The sequence below is a fragment of the Scomber japonicus genome, chromosome 15, assembly GCF_027409825.1.
Source record: "Scomber japonicus isolate fScoJap1 chromosome 15, fScoJap1.pri, whole genome shotgun sequence".
Classification (NCBI taxonomy): domain Eukaryota; kingdom Metazoa; phylum Chordata; class Actinopteri; order Scombriformes; family Scombridae; genus Scomber; species Scomber japonicus.
In genome coordinates, this window is record NC_070592.1 from 27055780 (window position 1) to 27077194 (window position 21415).

General features: G+C 39.7%; 1 protein-coding gene across 1 annotated transcript; it reads left to right on the plus strand.

Annotated features, from left to right (window-relative positions):
- The first annotated feature begins 5254 nt into the window (after positions 1-5254).
- Positions 5255-14590, plus strand: nr1d2b (nuclear receptor subfamily 1, group D, member 2b). Its single transcript, XM_053334114.1, has 8 exons — positions 5255-5741; positions 8245-8475; positions 9007-9095; positions 9779-9923; positions 10790-11493; positions 12067-12252; positions 12345-12555; positions 12704-14590. Exons 1-8 carry the CDS (start codon positions 5723-5725, stop codon positions 12898-12900), a joined length of 1782 nt encoding a protein of 593 aa, XP_053190089.1. The 5' UTR covers positions 5255-5722; the 3' UTR covers positions 12901-14590.
- The last annotated feature ends 6825 nt before the right edge of the window (positions 14591-21415 follow it).

Below are 21415 nucleotides of genomic sequence, written 5' to 3' on the forward strand. Positions count from 1 at the left end.
ATGTAATGTTAGGCAGCATTGTGCTCAATCATGTTTCAAATGCTTTTTAACATTTCTAAGGATAAAATTCAAAAATCAAGTATTTTAAAGTTGCATTAATGCATATTTTCTATACTTTGAATAGATAAAATAACCATGTATAATGTGGCAGATGTTGCTCATAGTGACAAATCTACTTTCTTATTTACTTTTAGCTCATTGGCTAATGCATCCAGCTGTTATACAATACAATGAAATGATCACAATGTTCTTAGGGTCACCTTGTTGTCAGTTGGTTGCTACTGGTGATAATAATGATGATGAGTGGATGATGACGCAGGTTAAAAGATGGTTAATGAAATAAACGGTGAAATCAGGATAAGCTAAGAACAGTCTGTAACATACCATCAAGACAGATTTTAGAGGTAAGCGCCCTCATTTTGTGTTGGTGTCTAGAAACACTCCATTTTTCCAACATTTCATCCACAGAGTTCACAGCCAGGCACTTTAACAACTCTGTTAAAAGGAAAGAATCTGAAAAAGCTGGAGACAGCAGACCGAGACAAGCAGTAAGGGCAGATTTGAAATAATTGCGGCTCTGTTGAAGACATACCAGCGGCTCTGTGAGCTTTAAAGGAGCAGTCTGAAGATTCAGTGGAGTCTAGTAGAACAGACTTAGCAGAAATGGAATATAGTCAGTGTGTGAAATATATCATGGCCTTTGGGGGAGCTCACATTTTTCAAATGGGGTGGTGGACATACCTCAGAGAGATGACGGACATTGTGTATATGATAATGAGAAAATGACCACACTGGTGTCAAAAACAAATATTATTATATGAAACAATACAGCCAAGCAGGACATAGTACTATATTCTATAGTTTATCAGCACAAATAAGACAGAGAGGTCGAGCTGTTGAGCTGTTACCTCCAGCTCCAGCTTCTTCTGTTGTCTTGTCCTGCATTGTCACTCCAGGTGTTAGCAGGTTTGTGCTGACAGCAGTCCTGGGAGCAGGTGTAGCATCAGTTTCGGTTGTCGTCAAGCTAAGATTTACGGTAGAAGACGCCGATGGCTTGGGTTGCTAATCAGATTCAATTGACTCAGATTTTTTGGCACCACTGTATGCTGACTATCACATAAAAGAGAAATGAATAATGTCGATTCAGCGATTCAGACTGAGGGAACGAGAACGGCAAGAATAGCATGCATGCAAGTCTCTTTATTAAAGTGAATTAGTGATGACTAACTGTTCTGCGTGAATCATACATCCATAATGGACTGATTTTATGTATGATTCATGATGCGGAAAGAGAAATGCAAGGTAAAAATAGCATGATGTTGGTATTTTAGAGACCTCCCCAAAATTTTACAAATGATGGGCGGGGGGGGGGGGGGGCGTCCAATAACAATCCAATAATTGTTCAGCTGGTGCACTTAAAAAATCAGCTGATGGCTGAGGGGCAGCTCCCTATTAAGCTCTTATAATACATCCATGCTACATAGGAAGCAGGTCCTCTTCCACAGAGGCTACCATGTTGCACCACCATGTTTCTATTGTAGCCCATCCACACACTGGCTGTAGAGAGGACCTTTCATGTTTTTTGCAGGTTTCGTGGTCATGTGAGGGGAAGGTTTAGGGGAGGGTGGGTATTCAGTTGGTTGCAATCTGCTAACTCACAACTAGATGCCTTAATACCTCACACAGGTCATTTAAGTACATGCCATGTTCCTGTAGCTAAAAACCTGAATAGACCTTTTGAGGCGTTACTTCGATACATGCTAACAGATTGCTATCTATGTGCATATCATGGAAACCCATCTATAGTTGTTGAGAACTGGATAAGTGAGAAATGTGACCTGCTGATCATGGGATCACCAAAGTGCTTTAAGATTCCTCATTTGGGCACCATGTATATATATGTAGCAGATTTCATCCAGAAATCCATCCAATAGTCATCCTGACATTTCAGTCTGAACCAAAGGGGTGGACCAACCATCTGAGACTGACACAGAAAATATAGATAACATTACCACCTGGTACAGGAATCCATTACAGACTTTATTTTTGGCCTCTTGTGAATTCCACTCATATTTCCTAGTGGTACACAACTAGTTGGAAATGCTACCTACAGTCAACATCATAAATGTTGTGTGATGTATGAATTTGCAGTCATGACTTACATTCAGGTTTTCCTCCCAAACTGATATGATATGAAAACATCTTCAAATTATGATATTAATGTTGTAGAAAACATGACTGTGTTTAGTGCAAATTTAACAGACTCAAAGCAACATTCATTGAAGGCTCTCAATATTTGATGCTACTCATTTTAAGTGTCTGCTTCATTCATATGCAGTTCAGCTTGACACTGAAAGGTAGCTATACTGCACAAAAGACACAACTTACTAGTGATGAAAATGAAAGCAAATGGCTCCTTATCAATTTTATGTTAACCATTCCATGACAGATGCTTTATCATTCATAGTTCCTGCTTCAAAATTGAGGTCAACTGTCTGCAGGCTCGGTGCATTCCTCAGGGAACAAACAACAAGTCATGTTTTGACAAAGTGGTCACACCTTAAAATGTACCAAGAGAGCTATTTACTATGTTTCATGGCCACACTAGAATTTTTGGCAAGTCTGCAAAGAACACAATCAACTTTAAAGTTTAAACCTCAGTGAAGCTATGATCAATTCTTGAGCCTTTATATGTGAAGATCACTCAGTTTTAGTTTAAAAAGTAGTCATTCCTTCCATATTCTATACCTTTTATCTTTAAAAAATGAATGCTGGCATGTTTTGGAAAAATGAAAATAATGCATTATTACTTATTAAGTAAGACAACATGCTCACATACTTCTTCCTTACATTAGTCACAAAAGAAATACTGCAAACATCCACATTCTTCAGGGTTAATTGGTGGTTATATACAGAGTGCCAAACCTGTCATTAAACTGTGTTCAAAACTTCAAATAATGACCACTACTAACAATGAGAAAAGTAAACACAATACTACAAAGGATAAAGGGTATTTGAGGATGACGTCTGCTGTGTTTAGGGGGAAGAATGGCTTAATGGTTTTTGCAAGCTTTTAGCTTATGAGGCAGCTGGAGATCACACGATGATGCAAAAATCCATCTTGTAAACCTTCAAGTTAGGAGCTTGTGGCTGAAACAGAAGTGGTTTGGACCAATCAGTCTCCTAGAACTACTGGCAGCTACAGGCATGGTTCTGGTGTGACGACAGTGAGAAGTGATATGCCTGTCACGATAACTACTTTTATTGGATGATATATTGTCTCAAAAATAATCGTGATAAACAATATTATTGTCATTGTCACTGATAATAGCATAATAATGCAAGGGGGGTGGGGGATGTAAAAACACAGACTGTCATTATGGTTGAGGACAGAGTTATTTACCTTTAATTCTTCTACAGTCTCCACTCAGGACGTACACAGTGAGGAATGGAGGACACTACTTGTTTAGCCAATGTGACATGAATAGCCTCTTAGCTGCTAATGTGAAGTGTGGTAACACTGAGGTCAAAAAATGATCTAGGTCATATCCATGTATCATATGATAAGTCCATAAAAAGGCATGACGATGTGGATAATTACTTTATTGTATGATAAGTCGATAACGTCATGATAGTGACAGGCCTAAGAAGCGATACCCTGTGATTGATGTTGATGGAAAAATGGTTCAGCCAATCAGCTGCCAAGTATTTTTTTTAAAGTGCCTGACCTTTTCCACAGTTTCCAAAGCAAACCTCTCAGATGGTTCACCAGATGGTGTAACAAGCCATCTGGTGCGTCAGGTTAGTAGAATTTACATTTTGCAAAGTTAATGCAGGGTGGATATTTTATAAGTTGAATCCAGTATTTTTATACTGTGTGTGTGTGTGTGTGTGTTCCAGATGTCCTGAAGAAAACATGTGTACACTATAACGATTGCTATAGCATCTGGCAACATGCAATGCCTAATTTTGATGATACATTTAACCTTACTGCACTTCTGCTTTGTGTTATGAGGAACTAGGGAACGTGAAGCACTGATCTAAAGGTAACGTGCAGTCAGTTAATAAGCTCTGCATGTGTCTCTCAAAATGAACAATAGCCATTTGTTGTGAAGGAAATAAAGTGCTTCAGATATATGACTGTTGTCCTGAATATGGAAAAAACACATCTTTATGACAGCCAATTTCTTAGTGACGTATAATGTAATAAAACACAGAATTGTGAAGTAAAAAAAAAAAAAGACCCCCTCCACTCTCCCAAAAAAGTCCAATCTTTTGAACTGGGTCTGATGATGATTTAGCCTCTGGTGGCAACAGCCAATATTTTGGGGCTTCCTACACCGGAGCCAGCAGATATCTAGGTAAAAGGTATCCAGGCCAAGACTTTCTCTTCCATTCACCGGTTGTTGTTTACAGTCTGATTAGCAACTTGAGACGGTCCAGAAGACATACATGCATATGAATGAATGCATATCATTTTTTTTTAAACTAGAAAAAAGTTAAATTGTCAGCACAGTAGCCAATGGGTTTCAAGATTGCATTTCAGCCCATGCGTTCTGCCTCTTTTGATCTCCACATGGACTGTTTCTGTTTCATGCAACCAAAGCAACCAAACACTTTCGGTTCAATAATCTTGTCCTGCTGCCTACAGATTCTGCATTCATATTTAGATATCTGTTTATAAAAATTCAAAAAGTCACACTACCTTCTGTTCAGCAATAATGCAAATTAGAATAGCAGCGCCATTCAAACCCCCTCCCACCCCCCCACCCCAATCCTAATCATTTTCGTACAGTCCCTTAGTCTTTGTGGTTTTCAGACAATACTGCAGGGAGGACTTGACTGGAATATTTGTAAAATCCTGAATACAACCTTGATTAAAGGAGAGAAAACTGAGATAATTAAACTTGTCACACTAAAACCATGATTTACAATATTTCTAAAATACTGCCTGAAAATAATCTAATCCATGATGCCTGCCAAGATTTCATCAGGCATGTTTCAGAGTACCTTTGCCCTCCATTCAGCATAGCACTGTGACAAATTTGGATTCAGACCAAAGTATTATAACTATCATAAATATAGAGATGGGTTTTTTTTTTTTAATATACAGGATGCACTTTGCTACCTGTCTTTGTTCAATCTGACTGGTGAAAGTGTGTCAGTGGGTTACATTGACACCAATGCAGGGCTGTGGAAGAAGGAGGAGCCGATGAACTGGGTCACATGGTCGCTACACTGATCGCTACTCGAAACAGTCACTGCAAAAAAAAAAAGCCAGTCGTTCACAACGCCACCTTCCACTGTGCTATCTCCGACTGGAAAGCGCTTAGAGTACTGGATGTGGCTCAATTACTGTGAAGGTAGACGAGCTTCGTTTTTTTTCCTCGTTTGACAGAAAGAAGCGACGAACACCTCCGAGGACGAAAAAAAACAGCCCGTTCAACTGAAGCTTTGAAAACTTAACCGCGTCGGTTTGATATGTTACATTTCCTCCTGTGAAATACTATCCTACTCTCTCTTCGTCTGTCGCTGTCAACCGACCGTCTGTGGTCCTAATATCAGTTAAGCTGTCGTGAATTTTAAATGTTGTAGCTTTACGGTCAGTTTCTCTATCGGGAGCACTCAGCGACTTTTCAGTTGCTGAACACTAAAAACAGAAAAACGGCTTCAGCACTGAGGTAGCAGAGGAGGAGGAAAACCCCCCGAAACACATTTGGAAATGGAGTCGACCAAAGCTGGTAAGTGTGCTTTAACGTTTGTATAGCTGCAGCTTGTTGAATGTGCTAATATCTTGTAGTCACATCCTGCCATTAGCTTCAGTGAAATGTCGCGTTGTGAAAGTGGCACGACTCGTCTCGCAGCAACGACGAGGCTTTGTTTTATAGTTTAAACACTCTTCACTTTCTGAAGAAGCACTTTAAATGTTTAAAGGTGGTGGCGTTTACTGGTGTGTTAACATTAAACTGGGTTAGGAGTGCCAGGGGGCTGTTGTTGTTACTCAAGTATTTGGCTCGGGCAGCACTGCAGTCGTCTCTCCTCACATGGACCCGTCAGCCTAGCCATGTGCACCTGTGTTTACGTTACCCGTGCGTCGCCGCTCATTGGTCGAGCGGTGCCTTGACGTCGCCATTGCATAATTTGCCCCAGCAAACTGGCGTGGGGTCGCATCCGGATACACGTGAGGCTTCTCGCAGCGGCGCGTGGTGACCCAGTTTTCCCCGGGAAAAACATGCTGGCTCCACGTGGGGGCGTGTTTAAAAAAAAATCATGTTATGTTGCGTTCAGGGCCCGTGGGTCAACCAATGCTCCATGTATTTAATGCCGTGCTAGCCAGGGCATTTCATTGTTAAAAGCAGTTAGAAATGCCATCCAACTCCATTTGATATTTAATATAAATGTAAACTCTGGGTTTTGTATTGACATTGTTTTTGAATATTAGAATAAAAATAAAAGTTTATTGGTGTTGAATGGGACATACTATTTGAAAGGCTGAAATTATTGTTAATTAACTGCATGATCACAGCTTCTATAATAAAATGTCAAGAACCAATTGGCTTTACTTCTCTCACGTATTTACTTTAACTAGACTAATAGGTTTTCCACTGACTCTAAAGGGTTAAATCCACCATTTCCTATGGACCCTGAATGCAGCACCCATTTCTGTGCTATTTTCCAGCTTTAAGTTGGATAAAATTAGCCAAAAGACAAAAAACAGCCTCAAGTATGGCTGCTTTTACCCTTAAAATTAAACCTTACATTCTTTAACTTTTAATTTTGCACTTAAACACTAGCCTGTAAAACATTAAGCAAGAATGACAAATAAGACAAATAGTTCAATATGTGGAATAAAAAACAGCTTTGATGATATTTTTATATTGCAAAATGATTTGTGGTATTTTGACAAAGGTGTTACTCTGTAAAATATCTTCGTCTGTTTGACACAAGAATGTTCAGTGTTATCTAACACACAGATATGAAATGACAAGGAGTCCAAAATCATGAACAATTATACAGTTTAATAGTATATGTCACATTTGCTGTGAAAAATAATTAGAACAAATGTTCCCAGTTCATCATTAATTTGGTACCATTTTGTATGAATGCCTATCGCACAATTACAATGTATAGAATGCATTCTGTGCTGACTGAAATGTGTAGTATCGGTATGAGCTGTTAGTTGACTAAAATCATCCCATTAAAGAACATCATTTGGCACTAGAATTTTTTTTTATGACGACTGTGTACGTGAATGGTTGCAGGGATGGGCCAGACTACCTACTACACACCCTTGTGAAGCTGACATTATGTAAGGGCTGTTACCTAATCATTGAGAATGGCAGGGGGAAGAAATCAGGTCAGCCTATGTTGAGGGGAAAAAACGGCTCAGCAGCAGTCTGTCTGCTCGCCTCTCACTGGCTGAGGACGCCGTTGTCCTCTTTACGTTAAGCCTGTTGGTTCCACAGTAGAAGAAAAAAACCCCGTCTGGAGCCGGTGATGACTAGAGTTTCATTTCACTGAAGGGAGAGAAGACGACAGGGAGTTAGCACGAAGTGCTGAGAGTCACCATGACTGAGCAGACAAAGAGAAGAGCTCCACCTACAGAAACCTGAGAGTGTGTTTAACATATAGCTGAAGAGTAAAGCCATCATAGTACAAAAAATGTATAAAGAGAGGATGATTACTGCATTAAAGAATGAGCGTACATGCAGCACCTTTTTTTAAAAAGAAAAAAATAAGCAAATTGTTATACAAATGATGCATTTGAGGAAACAAAGATGAATAAAATTTAAGGATAGACTGCATTCATCTGTCTCAATACTTAGCTTCTTTTGCACTCAGCTCATTGGTTCTTGTAGAGGAGATAAATCTGCACACAAAAAAACAGGTCATAAAAATTTAGTTGAATTTCCTAAATCAGTCACTGTACTTTGGTTTAATGATGCTCAGACAAGAGGAAATAGCTTTTGTCAGGGACTATTTTCAGCTGTGGATTAATCTACATTTGGCGCTCCAGTCAGTATTTACCGCAGTAGGACAGTGTGTGCGTGTGTGTGGCTGAGTCAAAGTAAACCACAGTGTGTGTTCATGGTAAAGAAAGGAACATGTGGTGGTTTTCATAGCATGTGATAACAGAAGTAAAAAATACATAATATCCATGTAGAAAAATTAAAGCTGCATTAAAACACTGCACTCTCTAACATCATGGCCCTATTTTTTTCTCTTGTCATCGTTGTACACCAGGAGGCGTAATAGCCTACATCAGCTCATCCAGCTCTTCCTCCAGCCCCGAGTCCTGCCACAGCGACTCCTCCAATGGCAGCTACCAGTCATCCTCCCCGCCCCACGGCTCCTCATCCACCCGCCGTCAGCTGGGTCAGCCGGCTGACCCCACACTGCCCGGCGGGGGCCAAAACCTGCCCGGGACTCAGAAAAATGGACGCTCATCCTCCACTGCAAAATGTGGTATCACAAGTAAGTAGGCTAAACTGTAGGAAGCTTACACATTGTTTCAAATAGGGGGAAGATGTGCATGCAGTGTGAGGCATGTGAGCTGTGGAAGTAGGGCAGCGGATGTAGTGTTATTAATACTGTGGTGATGAGTCCATGTCCCTCCAATGCACCTAAACCCCTCTCCAAATTTCTGTTAATGATTTGGATTTTTAATTTTGTCTTATACAAATTGAATTCATACACATTTCTAAAATCAGTTTTTTTCTAAATTGCTATAAATAAAAATCTGGTGCTGAAACACTAATTCTGCACATGTGAAATTGATATTTTCATATGTGATATTTTGCATATTTCACATGAGAAATATCTTAAAATCACATGTACCTGTTTATGAATTTATCAATATGTGAAATGCATGTGTATGTGAATAATCTCTGTACTTGCAACACAGTTTGGAAAATGTTTAGAAGTGTTGTACAATCTGAGCGGTCAGCAGGCAATCTACTAAAACATGCAGAAGTGTAAAGAATGTGTTTTTGTTTTCACCCTCAGAAATCAACGGCCTGGTGCTGCTGTGTAAGGTGTGCGGCGACGTGGCCTCTGGCTTCCACTACGGCGTCCACGCCTGTGAGGGCTGCAAGGTGAGGCCAGCTCTCTGAACCCCCCCCCCCCCAAACTAACCCCCTACACACACACACACACACACACACACACACACACACACACACACACACACACACACACACACACACACACACACACAACTACCTGGCAAACACGCTGCTGCGACACAGTGTCGGGCAGAGCAGCACTGACTTGGGCTGAAGTCGAAGTGGGTCACCTCCCAGCGTCGCCATCTGTACAGCTACAGCTAGAGACTCAGAGAACTAGTTCACTCCCCCCGTATTTATATCAGTTGCCCCTCATACTTCACGTTGCTGTGTGGCCTAGTTAACCGTGGGGAGCAGGTCACAGTGACAGACACACCACAGTGCGCCTCAGAGGAGGAACACACACACACACACACACACACAAAAGACCAATATGTTGGTTGGCTAGAGTTTTGCTATTTCATTCAAGCCTTTGTTTTTTATTACCATTTATTTAATCTGCAGCAGCCTTGTAGCAATAAATTAGTACATAATAGATAAAATCTGAGTTTAATCAGACATAAAAATGCTCAAATGTAAAGGTGAAAACTTGGGCAAAATGTCAGAATTCCCTTTAAATGAATCCAATACTGAGACTTGTATCCACAGAGCTATTAGTGATGTGTGTGACTTGTTCTCACATGTGCTCTTTGTGTTTGTGAACACACACACAGGGCTTCTTCAGGAGGAGTATCCAGCAGAACATCCAGTACAAGAAGTGCCTTAAGAACGAGAGCTGCCCCATCATGAGGATCAACAGGAACCGCTGCCAGCAGTGCCGCTTTAAGAAATGCCTGATGGTGGGGATGTCTAGAGACTGTGAGTGTCCTGCTGTGTCCTGCACCTGCACTCATTACTGTCACACTCATTAAACCGCCACTCATTGATTCAGCCTGTGTACACACACACAGATGTCTTGATTGTGAGCTGTGTGAATTAACAGAGGCACTTATGTTATCCTCACTAAGATCAACATAGTCACCCAGCATCACATGTGCTGTAGACATGTAGAATCCTGGGTAACTTGCTTTATAGTGCAGTCAGTCTCGGGTTTGACGTGTCATGAAGAATACTGCTGATCTGTTATAATATGCAAGTATAGCTCATAATATTTCATAACCATGAGATGAGTCAATATTTATTTTGTAATGTATGTTTTATTGATGTAATATTGAACACTCTTTAGGTGTTTAAAATAATACAAAAGATTCACGTTGAAGAAGGGAACATATTTAGATTTTAAATCCTACAGTTCCAATGATTCAGCTTGAAAGCATATTTTGGTTACATTCCTGCTTGGTAAACACCGAAGTCTTTCATTATTTGGTAGTTTCCAAATCCAAGCTGAGATAACCGCTAATCGCTGTGACATCATCAGGGTTATTCCCCAACCACAGACGACATTTTGTCTTAACTGTTTTTCACAAGTTCTACATGCTTCCTGTGACCAGTGAATTTAACTCCACGTGTAACATTGGTGGATTGCTTCTTTAAACATGTGCATATGATGCTTGAGATACTGTACATGCATCACTTGAAATAAACGAGGCCAGTCAGTGTGTGAGGAGGGATTTCTAACATATTGCTGATGAATAAAAATGATTATTTATAACTGCTATTAAGACTCAGAAGTGTAAAATGATAGAAGTGAATAGTGCTGACGTGTTTGTCTCCTCTCTGTTCAGCTGTGCGTTTTGGCCGCATCCCCAAGCGTGAGAAACAGCGCATGCTGCTGGAGATGCAGAGTGCCATGAACAACATGATGAACAACAGCCAGTTGCACAGCAGCCAGGAGCTGCCCATTGCCAAACCGCTGCCAGCCTGCGCCACCCAACCTACCTCGGGGGACACCGGCCCCACCCCCTCCTCTTCTCCATCGTCCTCACCACGCTCCAGCCAATCAGACTCCAGCTCTGACCCTGAACCGACTGTGGCCATGGACACCAGCCCCAGCTCATCCTCGCCCAGCGCTTCAGACAGTGGGGAGGAGGAGGTGATCGGCTCGGTAACAAGAGCCCACCAGGAGACCTTCATGTATAACCAGGAGCAGAGCAGCCTGACAAGTGAGGCCCCGCCCCCCTCAGGCCTGCAGAACAGTGGTGCCGCCAAAAACACCACCAGCCACCGGATAGAGGAGCGACAGGATTCCTGGAACCACCACAACAACCTGGTCACCATGACAACCCAAGACCCCCCCTCCAGCCTGGGCCCTCAGGGTCCAGAGGTCAGCAGCAGCAGCAGCCACTGCCCCTTCAGATTGTCCAGGAGCGCTGCCAGCAGCCACTGTCCCGCCTACGCACACGGAGCCTTCAGAGCTCCGTCCACAGAGGGCCCCACCAATGGAGCTTACAGCGGGCCCCTGTGGAGAGGAGGCAACAGGATGCATCTGGTAAGACTAAACAAGGAGAGGAGAGTTTATTAGTATAACACTGAGCCAGTTTGAAATGCTTTACACAAGGAATGACAGAGTATTTAAATAAAAGACAAGGGAAAGGGAAAAGTAAAAATGACTGAATTAAAATAAAGTAGCAGTAGATAAAAATTAAAACTGCATAGAATCTAAAAACGACTTAAAAAGGTTTTTTCTAAATTTTAAATATATAAATAAAGCTGTTTCAGTTAATTGATTTTTGGCCACTTGGGGGCAGCAAAAGAGCTGAAAAATCATCTTACTATTTGGAAAAATGGACCAAATGGCTTAATTGACCTGGGGGGAAACTTGCACATACTCCCTGTGTCCATTGTTAATATAAAAATATTGATATATTAATATTGCTACATTATTTACATTTACAACTCAGTTAAATGAGTTTAGAGGTGACTTTTGAAAGCCAAATGCTGACACTGACACAATTTGATAGTTTTACCCTCAAATATAATGTATTTTTATTGGGGCAGATAACAGAAATTCTCTGCAGCTGGTTTGATGTGTCAGCCTTACATTCCTCTGTCCTGCCCTCAGGTTTGTCCCATGAACACATCTCCTCAAGTGGACCCTCAGAAGTCTGGCCACGAGGTTTGGGAGGAGTTCTCCCACAGCTTCACCCCTGCTGTCAGGGAGGTGGTGGAGTTTGCCAAGAAGATCCCAGGCTTCAGAGACCTGTCCCAGCCAGACCAGGTCAGCCTGCTGAAGGCTGGCACCTTTGAGGTACACTAAGTTTGCCACGCGCCACACACGGCCAATGATGTCAACAGCACGTATCACATCAGATGTTCTCTGACAGAGCAGTGTTTGTGCAGGTGCTGGTGGTTCGTTTCGCCTCGCTGTTTGACGTGAAAGACCGCACTGTCACGTTCCTGGGCGGGAAGAAGTACAGCGTGGACACCCTGAGGGCCATGGGTGCCGGGGACCTCCTCAACTCCATGTTTGACTTCAGCGAGAAGCTCATCAATCTGGGCCTCAGCGAGGAGGAGATGAGCCTCTTCACTGCAGTGGTGCTGGTGTCTGCAGGTTGGTTTTATTGAAGATTCTAGTTTCTTAACAGAATGATCTCAAAATTGGCAAAAGAAAAATGCTTGCTAACTGTAAATCACACCTCCAAAAGATGTGAAGCATCTCTCAGCCTGACACTAACTTGCCGCCATCCGTTTTTTTCCAGATCGTTCCGGCATCGAGAACGTGAACTCGGTGGAGGCCCTGCAGGAGACGCTGATCCGCGCCCTGCGAAGCCTCATCACCAAGAACCACCCCAACGAGTCAGCCATCTTCACCAAACTGCTGCTCAAACTGCCCGACCTGCGCTCCCTCAACAACATGCACTCTGAGGAGCTGCTGGCCTTCAAGGTCCATTCCTGAAGTCATACTTGACCCCACCCACACCCCCGCCCCCCAAACACAAACTGAAACGCCAGTAAGCGGACGTGGACCACTGTCTCCCCTCACCTCCTACTCAACCACAACCACACCTACACCTCCACAATTCTCCCACGAGGCTTTGGGCCTCCCAACGGTTCTTTTCCTTCCGTCTATAACTTGAACTGAAAGCTCAAAGCTGTCATTGGAAAAGGGGGAAGACGACCATAAAAATGTCCTTGTACTGTACTGTACTGTACTGTAGGGCGTAACAGCCTGTGTGATGGTAATGCATACATACAGACACACTGAGTGATGTATATGTTTCTTGTGTTTGTGTGTAGCAGACTGTACCTTAGCAACTGTACAAATGTTAGAAGCACTTTTCTGTATAGTGTAGACTGGTATTTTTGCATTCATAGTGCAATATGTGACTGCTTTTTGATTTGAGCTGTATAGTGAGGAGTCAAGAAACTTATGGCAGACATCTAATCATTTTGAATAGGTGCTGTGTTCACGTGATGAGGGGGAGTTGTAAACCTGAAACCCCGCGGACACCGAATGAGTGATGAGGAGAATCCTCTTTTAAAAACTTTTAAAAAGTGCAGACGACAATGAGAGGAATGTGGATGAGTTCCAGCTTCCCAGCGTGGTCGGAAAAATCACGAGAATGTTTGTGTGTTTGAATGAATCCAGAGAGCAAAAGAAGGCGATCTTCTTATTTCAGGCTTTACATGCCGTTGTGTACGTGCTATGCTGTGGGGTTTTTTTCTTTTTCTTTTTTTGTCAATTTCGTGTCGTTTTTTTTCTAAATTATTCGGGCATTGTGACAAATCAAATGTATTCAGTGTCACTGTTGCTTGCTATATCTGATTTCCACACATGGATCAGTGGAAACGGAGAAAACACTGAACCAATGAAGTTTTGGACTTGTTTCAACATCTTGAAGATGCATTGTCACTCTCATATTTTACTTAAAGAAGAAAAAAAAAAAGGTCTTCTGTCCCGCCTGTCCCAGGTCGCGTCGAGACACTTGATGTTGCTGTTGGACGCCGAATGGCAGAGAAATGTTGCTCCCGGTGTCGCCTCGCAGTCACCAGCAACTCCCACCTGCTTCTATAGACTTTTTTTTTTTTTCCATTTCTGTTTTACAAACTGTACAGACTTTAGTTGACTATAGTTAAACTGAATAGTTAGGATTACCACATAAAAGATATGATTGTATTATTACTGAAGCGATTGTAATTTAAAGAATAAGCTGAGTCAAGGTGACAGCTGAGTTGCTGACGTTCAGATATTTTTGCGACGCCATCTTTTTGTTCCATTCTTTCCCCGTCAATGAATTCAGAATGTCTGGCCTTGAATATCCAGAGCTTCTGTCATTGTGTTAACATTGCTGACATGTGGTTCTGTTCTCCTCTGTGAAAGGATTGCAGTATGCATAGATTTCTATATAAATATATACATACTATCATACATACATAACTGTATAGATGAATATATCTATATAAATACATTTTATAAATGCAGTTCTCTTGCTGATGTGGTTATTTCATGTGTCTGGTTGTCTTTGAATTAAGCAAAATCAACGGTTAGTTTTTGTATGGGAACATTTTGAAGGCACGTAATATGAAAATCAAAGAACATATAAGAAAAGTTAAAGTATAATTGAGTATTAAAGGATAAAGATTTATCTCTGAAGTCTACGCTGACTTAGTTTTTAAATGCTGTCTCTTATGTTGAAAGAATCAATGCTCTAAACATAAAACTGCTCTGAAACTACAGCTGTTTCTACAATGTCATAACATGATAGCATAATTCATTACGTTTGCTATGAAAATAAAGCATTACATTTACTGCTGCCCTAAAGCTTTACTGCTTATTGTGCTCATTATCCATCTGGGCTTTGTTTTCATCCATCATTAAAAACTATAATAATGATGATGAAGCATTTCAGTTTAATTCTTGAAATGGCTGATGAAACATTTAACATTTAAAAAACTATTTAACATTTAAATGACATTTGGTGGAAAGGGTGAAGTGTTAGGCATTTTTGGTCTAGATGTGTTTGTAATATTTCATGTCAATTCATTCATTTACTTATAAGGACAACACATATTAATCAACATAAGTCAAATGTGCCAGTGTTAGCCAGCTGACTCATTTTCAACTGCTGTCCTTTAGCGAGATGTTATAAAAATCTGTTTGTGATCAAATTTACATAACAAAGACAAGAGGACGTCATAAAGGCGGCAAAAACAACGAAACAAAAAAAAATCTCAATACAGAACACAAGCCATGCAGATGAACAGGAAACTGCAAGATGTCGATACAGCAACCACAAACATTATTTTGGCACGTAGCCGTTCAAACAACACGAAGCAACAAAACACAGCCGAGCAGTACTGACCACAAACATCTTTCCATACGTGAAGACATGCAGGGCAGCAATATAAAATATAATAATCATGTTGATTTTGTTAAATGTTATAAGATGCAGTCACAGGTCATTTACGGTAAATTGGTCATGAGAACTGAGTTTTGAGACGCAACTACAGGAAAACATACTTGATTATTAATGAAACACCAGCAGATATTCCATGCATTGCATACACAAGCCATGCAAAGCTGGCCGCCTAGTAACGGGCAAAGGACAGTGGGTCAAGTTAGCAGCAGGTTAGCCAATAATGACAAACTATGTAGATTAGAAATGTTGTTGACAGGATGCCAGACGCCAGGCCTTGAGACTTGGTGTGAAGGTGTGGTTCTTATTTCAGTTGGTGTGCCATAATGGAGAAGTCCTTACAGAAAGGCATGATTAGCTGAAGGAGTTTGTAACCCAGTAAAATCTGAATAAATACAAACAATTCATTAAAATGCATAAATACGTTGAAACAGTTAAAATGTCACATTTGATTAAATAAGAGTCATTAAAAAACTGTGATCATAATTTCATGGGAATGTTTAAAAATAGGCCTATATAAAATGCTTTAACGGTACTGTCCCTTTAAGAGACTCATGGTCCTTTGACCTATGATCCTGGTATGACATAGCTAGCATATATGCAGAACTGACCTGAGAGCAGATGAGAAGAGCACAGAAACAAACGAATTAATATTTTTCCAGAGAGTGATTTAAGACCTGAAAAATAATAACTACGTGGTTGGTGATTCACAAGAGCCATATCTAATCAAACCACAACGGTTTTGGTGAGTTTCAACGTATTTTATTGTAATACCGTTTGTAATGTTTACACTTGTGGATGCTAGCTCAATGCTAATGTTGCAACTGTGATGAGAAAGCTATTAACACAAGCTGCTAATATTTTCGGTTTATTAAGGGAACCAATTGAGAGTGCGTGTTGTTAATTGAAAAGAGGGTTATATTGTGTTAGGAGGAGAAGTTAAGTTTTATTATGTGTAAAAGATGGAGATGCCAGATGAAAGATATCGCCATTTTCTGTCTGGTTAAACAACTAGCAGTAATGTTACAATGCACAGTAATTGCAAAACTTTATTGATTTGAATTATATTGACAAAATTGATTTATTTTTCTTATGACCTGTCCTACAGGTCAGGTTTTGTGTGTGTGTTGTTCTGGTTTGAAGTGTGAACTTGAAGAGGAGTTACTTCTGTGGAGTGTGTGTGCGCTGAGCTACACACACACGCCAAGGACACAAGGTGGCGCCAGACCCGCGGACTTCGTTTCTAAAGACAAGAGTTCATGTTCATCGTGCTAGTGAGAGGATCCACTGCGCGAGGATGGACTGTTGGTGAACTCTCTGCCAGAGAGGTAGGAGTATTGGATTATATTTCTTCTTTTTAAACTGAACTGATCTGGAGTACATAGAAACTGAACTTTGAACTCTGGGTTGAAGTGTTACAATTTGTATTTTGTTCTTCATAATTGTCATTGTAGTGATTAGAGGTTTGTGTTACACTTCATTTAGATTTAGAAAGGTGTAATTATTCTCTTACCTGTGAGAAGAGAAACAATTAGTTAACTCAGGAAGATAATTGAACCAAAATAAATTAACCTCAAATACGATAGTTACAGACTGGTCTAACATAACTATCTAAACTAAATAAACTATCTAACTAGGGTGGATTGCCTGAACTAAAGTGTCTGTAACCTAGGACACAACTGAGGTGAGAAAAAAGAGGTGAAAGTGAAAGAAACTTATTTTTGGTACCTGCAGGTTATTGACTGATTATTGACTGTTATGTGTGTTATTTTTATTTACTTCCAGTAAAGTGCCGGCTTTTGCATTTAAACCACCTGGTCTCTGGCTCAATTGTATTTGTTACCCCACTCCATTAGAACCTAGAACTGGTCCAGTAGTGTAAATAGTGTATATTGGTGATACATACTGTATGCTACAAGTTGAACCTGAAAGGGTCTCTTGAAACAGTCTCCTCTCAGATTTTGTAGACCTGTGTGAAATGTTCTGCTTTATAACAGTAGTAACTGGTGGAGGAGTCTTCCCATTTAGGATCTTTAGCATCAGAGAGGTGTTAGTCATGGTAAGCAATGGGGTTCTGTCCAACTATTTGAGAGCCTGCTTGTACAGAGAGAATGAGCTTCAGTGTTGCAACTTTTGCTTGAGTCAAGTTTGTCATACAGTATGTTAAGTGGCGGATGATCACTGTATTCATGTATAGTTTTGCTGCTGTAGTTGTTGAGCAGTTTCCTACCATGACATCATTAAGAGACCACTTGGATGATCTCTCCAGATACATGTACTTTAGGATCAAACAGTCTTCTTACCAAACAGGTGTGAATCATCAAGTCTTTTGTTGCACTGACTTAAGAAGCTAGCTGTTGTTTGTTTTTTACATGGACAGAAATTATGGTATCATCTGCATACATCTGGACTTTGCACTCTATGCACCCTATGCGTAAATGATTTATATTTGAGTTGAACTGGAGAAGTCCCAGAATAGATCCCTGGGGCTCACCCATTCATTGCTTGGGAAGGGTGTTATTCACCCACCCTTATACACTGAGCTCTGCCTTCATTCAATTCAGGCCAAATAAGCAAATTGGGTGCAGTATGTAAGGTATACTGTTAAGATGAGTGGTCAGCTGTTCAGCAATACATTTCTCTACGATTTTGGAGATAATGGATTGGATGCTTATAGGCCTGTAATTGCGCATATCAGTCATTCATAAATAAGCGAATCACGATTTATGGACTGGCATTAATTATTTTTGTCGTTGCCTCAGGGAATGAATCTGTATGGCTGCCTAGCACCACCATATAGCCCATGTGTGATACTCTTTTTGTAATCAATCAATCAGTCTTTATTTGTATAGCACCAAATCACAACAAAGTCATCTCAAGGCACTTTATAGAGCAGGTCTAAACCGTACTCTTAAGGTTTAATTAAAAGTAGAATTTAAGTAAAAATTGACTTTGTCCTTGTTCCATACTACACACTTATTGTATACACTGTGTATGTAATATATATATATATATATAATGTTTTTAATAATATGCTGTTTTTGCAATTGACATACAATATTTTATATGTTTTACTAACTGGGGATCATGCAATACATACACCATGACCAATAGTAATATGAATTCAAACAGATTTGGTGTGTATACAAATCTACACACCTGATATCATGTTTGGATGTTGTATAGCTACTCTATTTTGAGGCAGTGATACATTTAATGTTGTCACACCTCCTGTTTCAAAACCTGCTTTGAATTTGAGTGAATTTGGACTCTTGGCTCTGTAAGGTGTAAGTTCTCGTTTTGTTAAATTACCTGTTAGCGTAAGCCAACACATGTTCTGCTTCTTTTCTCACCACTCATTCTTAATTTATTAATGCTACGAAGCATTTTCCTGAAGTTACTTCAGAAAGTCGTGTATACATGAACTATTAGACAGAGACTGCCACATAGACATTGCTACAGCAACATTATTAATTGAAGTGACTATAACTCAGTGGTCATTAGTCACTTATTATAAAGGGATTGTAAAGGTATTGCATAGCCCTGCAAAGGAATGTGCAGAGAATGAGTGTTTTATAGTTACATTGTGCCGTTGAGAAATAGTAGTATGATCTCAATACACTGTATACATTTTATGCCCCACCATGTAAACTGACATTTTGTAAAATAAACTCTGAGTTGCATGAAGGAAGAAAAACATACATGCTAGGATGAATCCCATCTTTTTCTTTCTTTCTATTTTCTTTTTTTGGGTGCAAAATATCAATGAACTTTGGTCAGAGAAATACAGTATGTCAAAGATACAAGTTACAAACCTGTGATAGAGGCATCAGGTACAATACTATGATACTTTTAAAGATGATGTGCAGTGGCTTTAGTTCATCTCAAGCTGAGCAGAGTCAAAGCTCATCAGCAGTGTGCCTGTGGTAGTGTCACTATCCATCAGCAGATGGCAACAGCGCAGCTTCCTCTCTGTCCACGCTCTGCCACTCCCTGCAGCCAGGACTGAAATGCCATCTGCAGCATGCTTATGTTTGCTCTGGAAAACAGAGAAGAAATCATTTCAGTTCTACATGCACAAATCATACTTCACACAGTCAGACAAGGCTTGATATTTTAGTTTAGAATTAAACACAACTCTTAAACCCAACATTAATATTAGACCTCTTTCAGCATTAACTATTTGATGAAAATCCTGGACTAGGGGTTCTTGGATATTCAACAACTAAAATCCACCATTGTACACACACACTGTCAGGATCTGTTGGTGATGTAATCTAATATGTTTGGTAGAAACTTTAATGGGGAGAGGGTATTACATAATACTGCCATATTATAGGAATTCAACTGGTGGAAGCATTATTCAGATCATTTACTTAAGTAAAAGTACCAATAAAACAATGTAAACTTACTCCATTACAAGTAAAAGATCTGCATGAAAAATCCTACTGAGTATTATGAGTGATATAGTTAAAGTATTATAGTAAAAGTACTGCAGTATTATGAGTGATATAGTTAAAGTATTATAGTAAAAGTACTGCAGTATTATGAGTGATATAGTTAAAGTATTATAGTAAAAGTACTGCAGTATTATGAGTGATATAGTTAAAGTATTATAGTAAAAGTACTGCAGTATTATGAGTGATGTAGTATGCAGTATTATAGTAAAAGTACTGCAGTATTATGAGTGATGTAGTATGCAGTATTACAGTAAAAGTACTGCAGTATTATGAGTGATGTAGTATGCAGTATTACAGTAAAAGTACTGCAGTATTATAGTGATGTAGTATGCAGTATTACAGTAAAAGTACTGCAGTATTATGAGTGATGTAGTATGCAGTATTACAGTAAAAATACTGCAGTATTATGAGTGATGTAGTATGCAGTATTACAGTAAAAGTACTGCAGTATTATAGTGATGTAGTATGCAGTACTACAGTAAAAGTACTGCAGTATTATGAGTGATGTAGTATGCAGTATTACAGTAAAAGTACTGCAGTATTATGAGTGATGTAGTATGCAGTACTACAGTAAAAGTACTGCAGTATTATGAGTGATGTAGTATGCAGTATTACAGTAAAAGTACTGCAGTATTATGAGTGATGTAGTATGCAGTATTACAGTAAAAGTACTGCAGTATTATGAATGATGTAGTATGCAGTATTACAGTAAAAGTACTGCAGTATTATGAGTGATGTAGTATGCAGTATTACAGTAAAAGTACTGCAGTATTATGAGTGATGTAGTATGCAGTATTACAGTAAAAGTACTGCAGTATTATGAGTGATGTAGTATGCAGTACTACAGTAAAAGTACTACAGTATTATGAGTGATGTAGTATGCAGTATTAAAGTAAAAGTACTGCAGTATTATGAGTGATGTAGTATGCAGTATTACAGTAAAAGTACTGCAGTATTATGAGTGATGTAGTATGCAGTATTACAGTAAAAGTACTGCAGTATTATAGTGATGTAGTATGCAGTATTACAGTAAAAGTACTGCAGTATTATAGTGATGTAGTATGCAGTATTACAGTAAAAGTACTGCAGTATTATAGTGATGTAGTATGCAGTATTACAGTAAAAGTACTGCAGTATTATGAGTGATGTAGTATGCAGTATCACAGTAAAAGTACTGCAGTATTATAGTGATGTAGTATGCAGTATTACAGTAAAAGTACTGCAGTATTATGAATGATGTAGTATGCAGTATTACAGTAAAAGTACTGCAGTATTATGAATGATGTAGTATGCAGTACTACAGTAAAAGTACTGCAGTATTATGAGTGATGTAGTATGCAGTACTACAGTAAAAGTACTGCAGTATTATGAGTGATGTAGTATGCAGTACTACAGTAAAAGTACTGCAGTATTATGAGTGATGTAGTATGCAGTATTACAGTGAAAGTACTGCAGTATTATGAGTGATGTAGTATGCAGTATTACAGTAAAAGTACTGCAGTATTATGAGTGATGTAGTATGCAGTATTACAGTAAAAGTACTGCAGTATTATGAATGATGTAGTATGCAGTATTACAGTAAAAGTACTGCAGT

Excerpts from the sequence above, each read along its gene's own strand:
- nr1d2b (XM_053334114.1), top strand. Across the intron at positions 9,096-9,778 it reads ACGCCTGTGAGGGCTGCAAG|GGCTTCTTCAGGAGGAGTAT; the intron begins GTGAGGCCAGCT and ends ACACACACACAG. Across the intron at positions 12,556-12,703 it reads AGTGGTGCTGGTGTCTGCAG|ATCGTTCCGGCATCGAGAAC; the intron begins GTTGGTTTTATT and ends GTTTTTTTCCAG.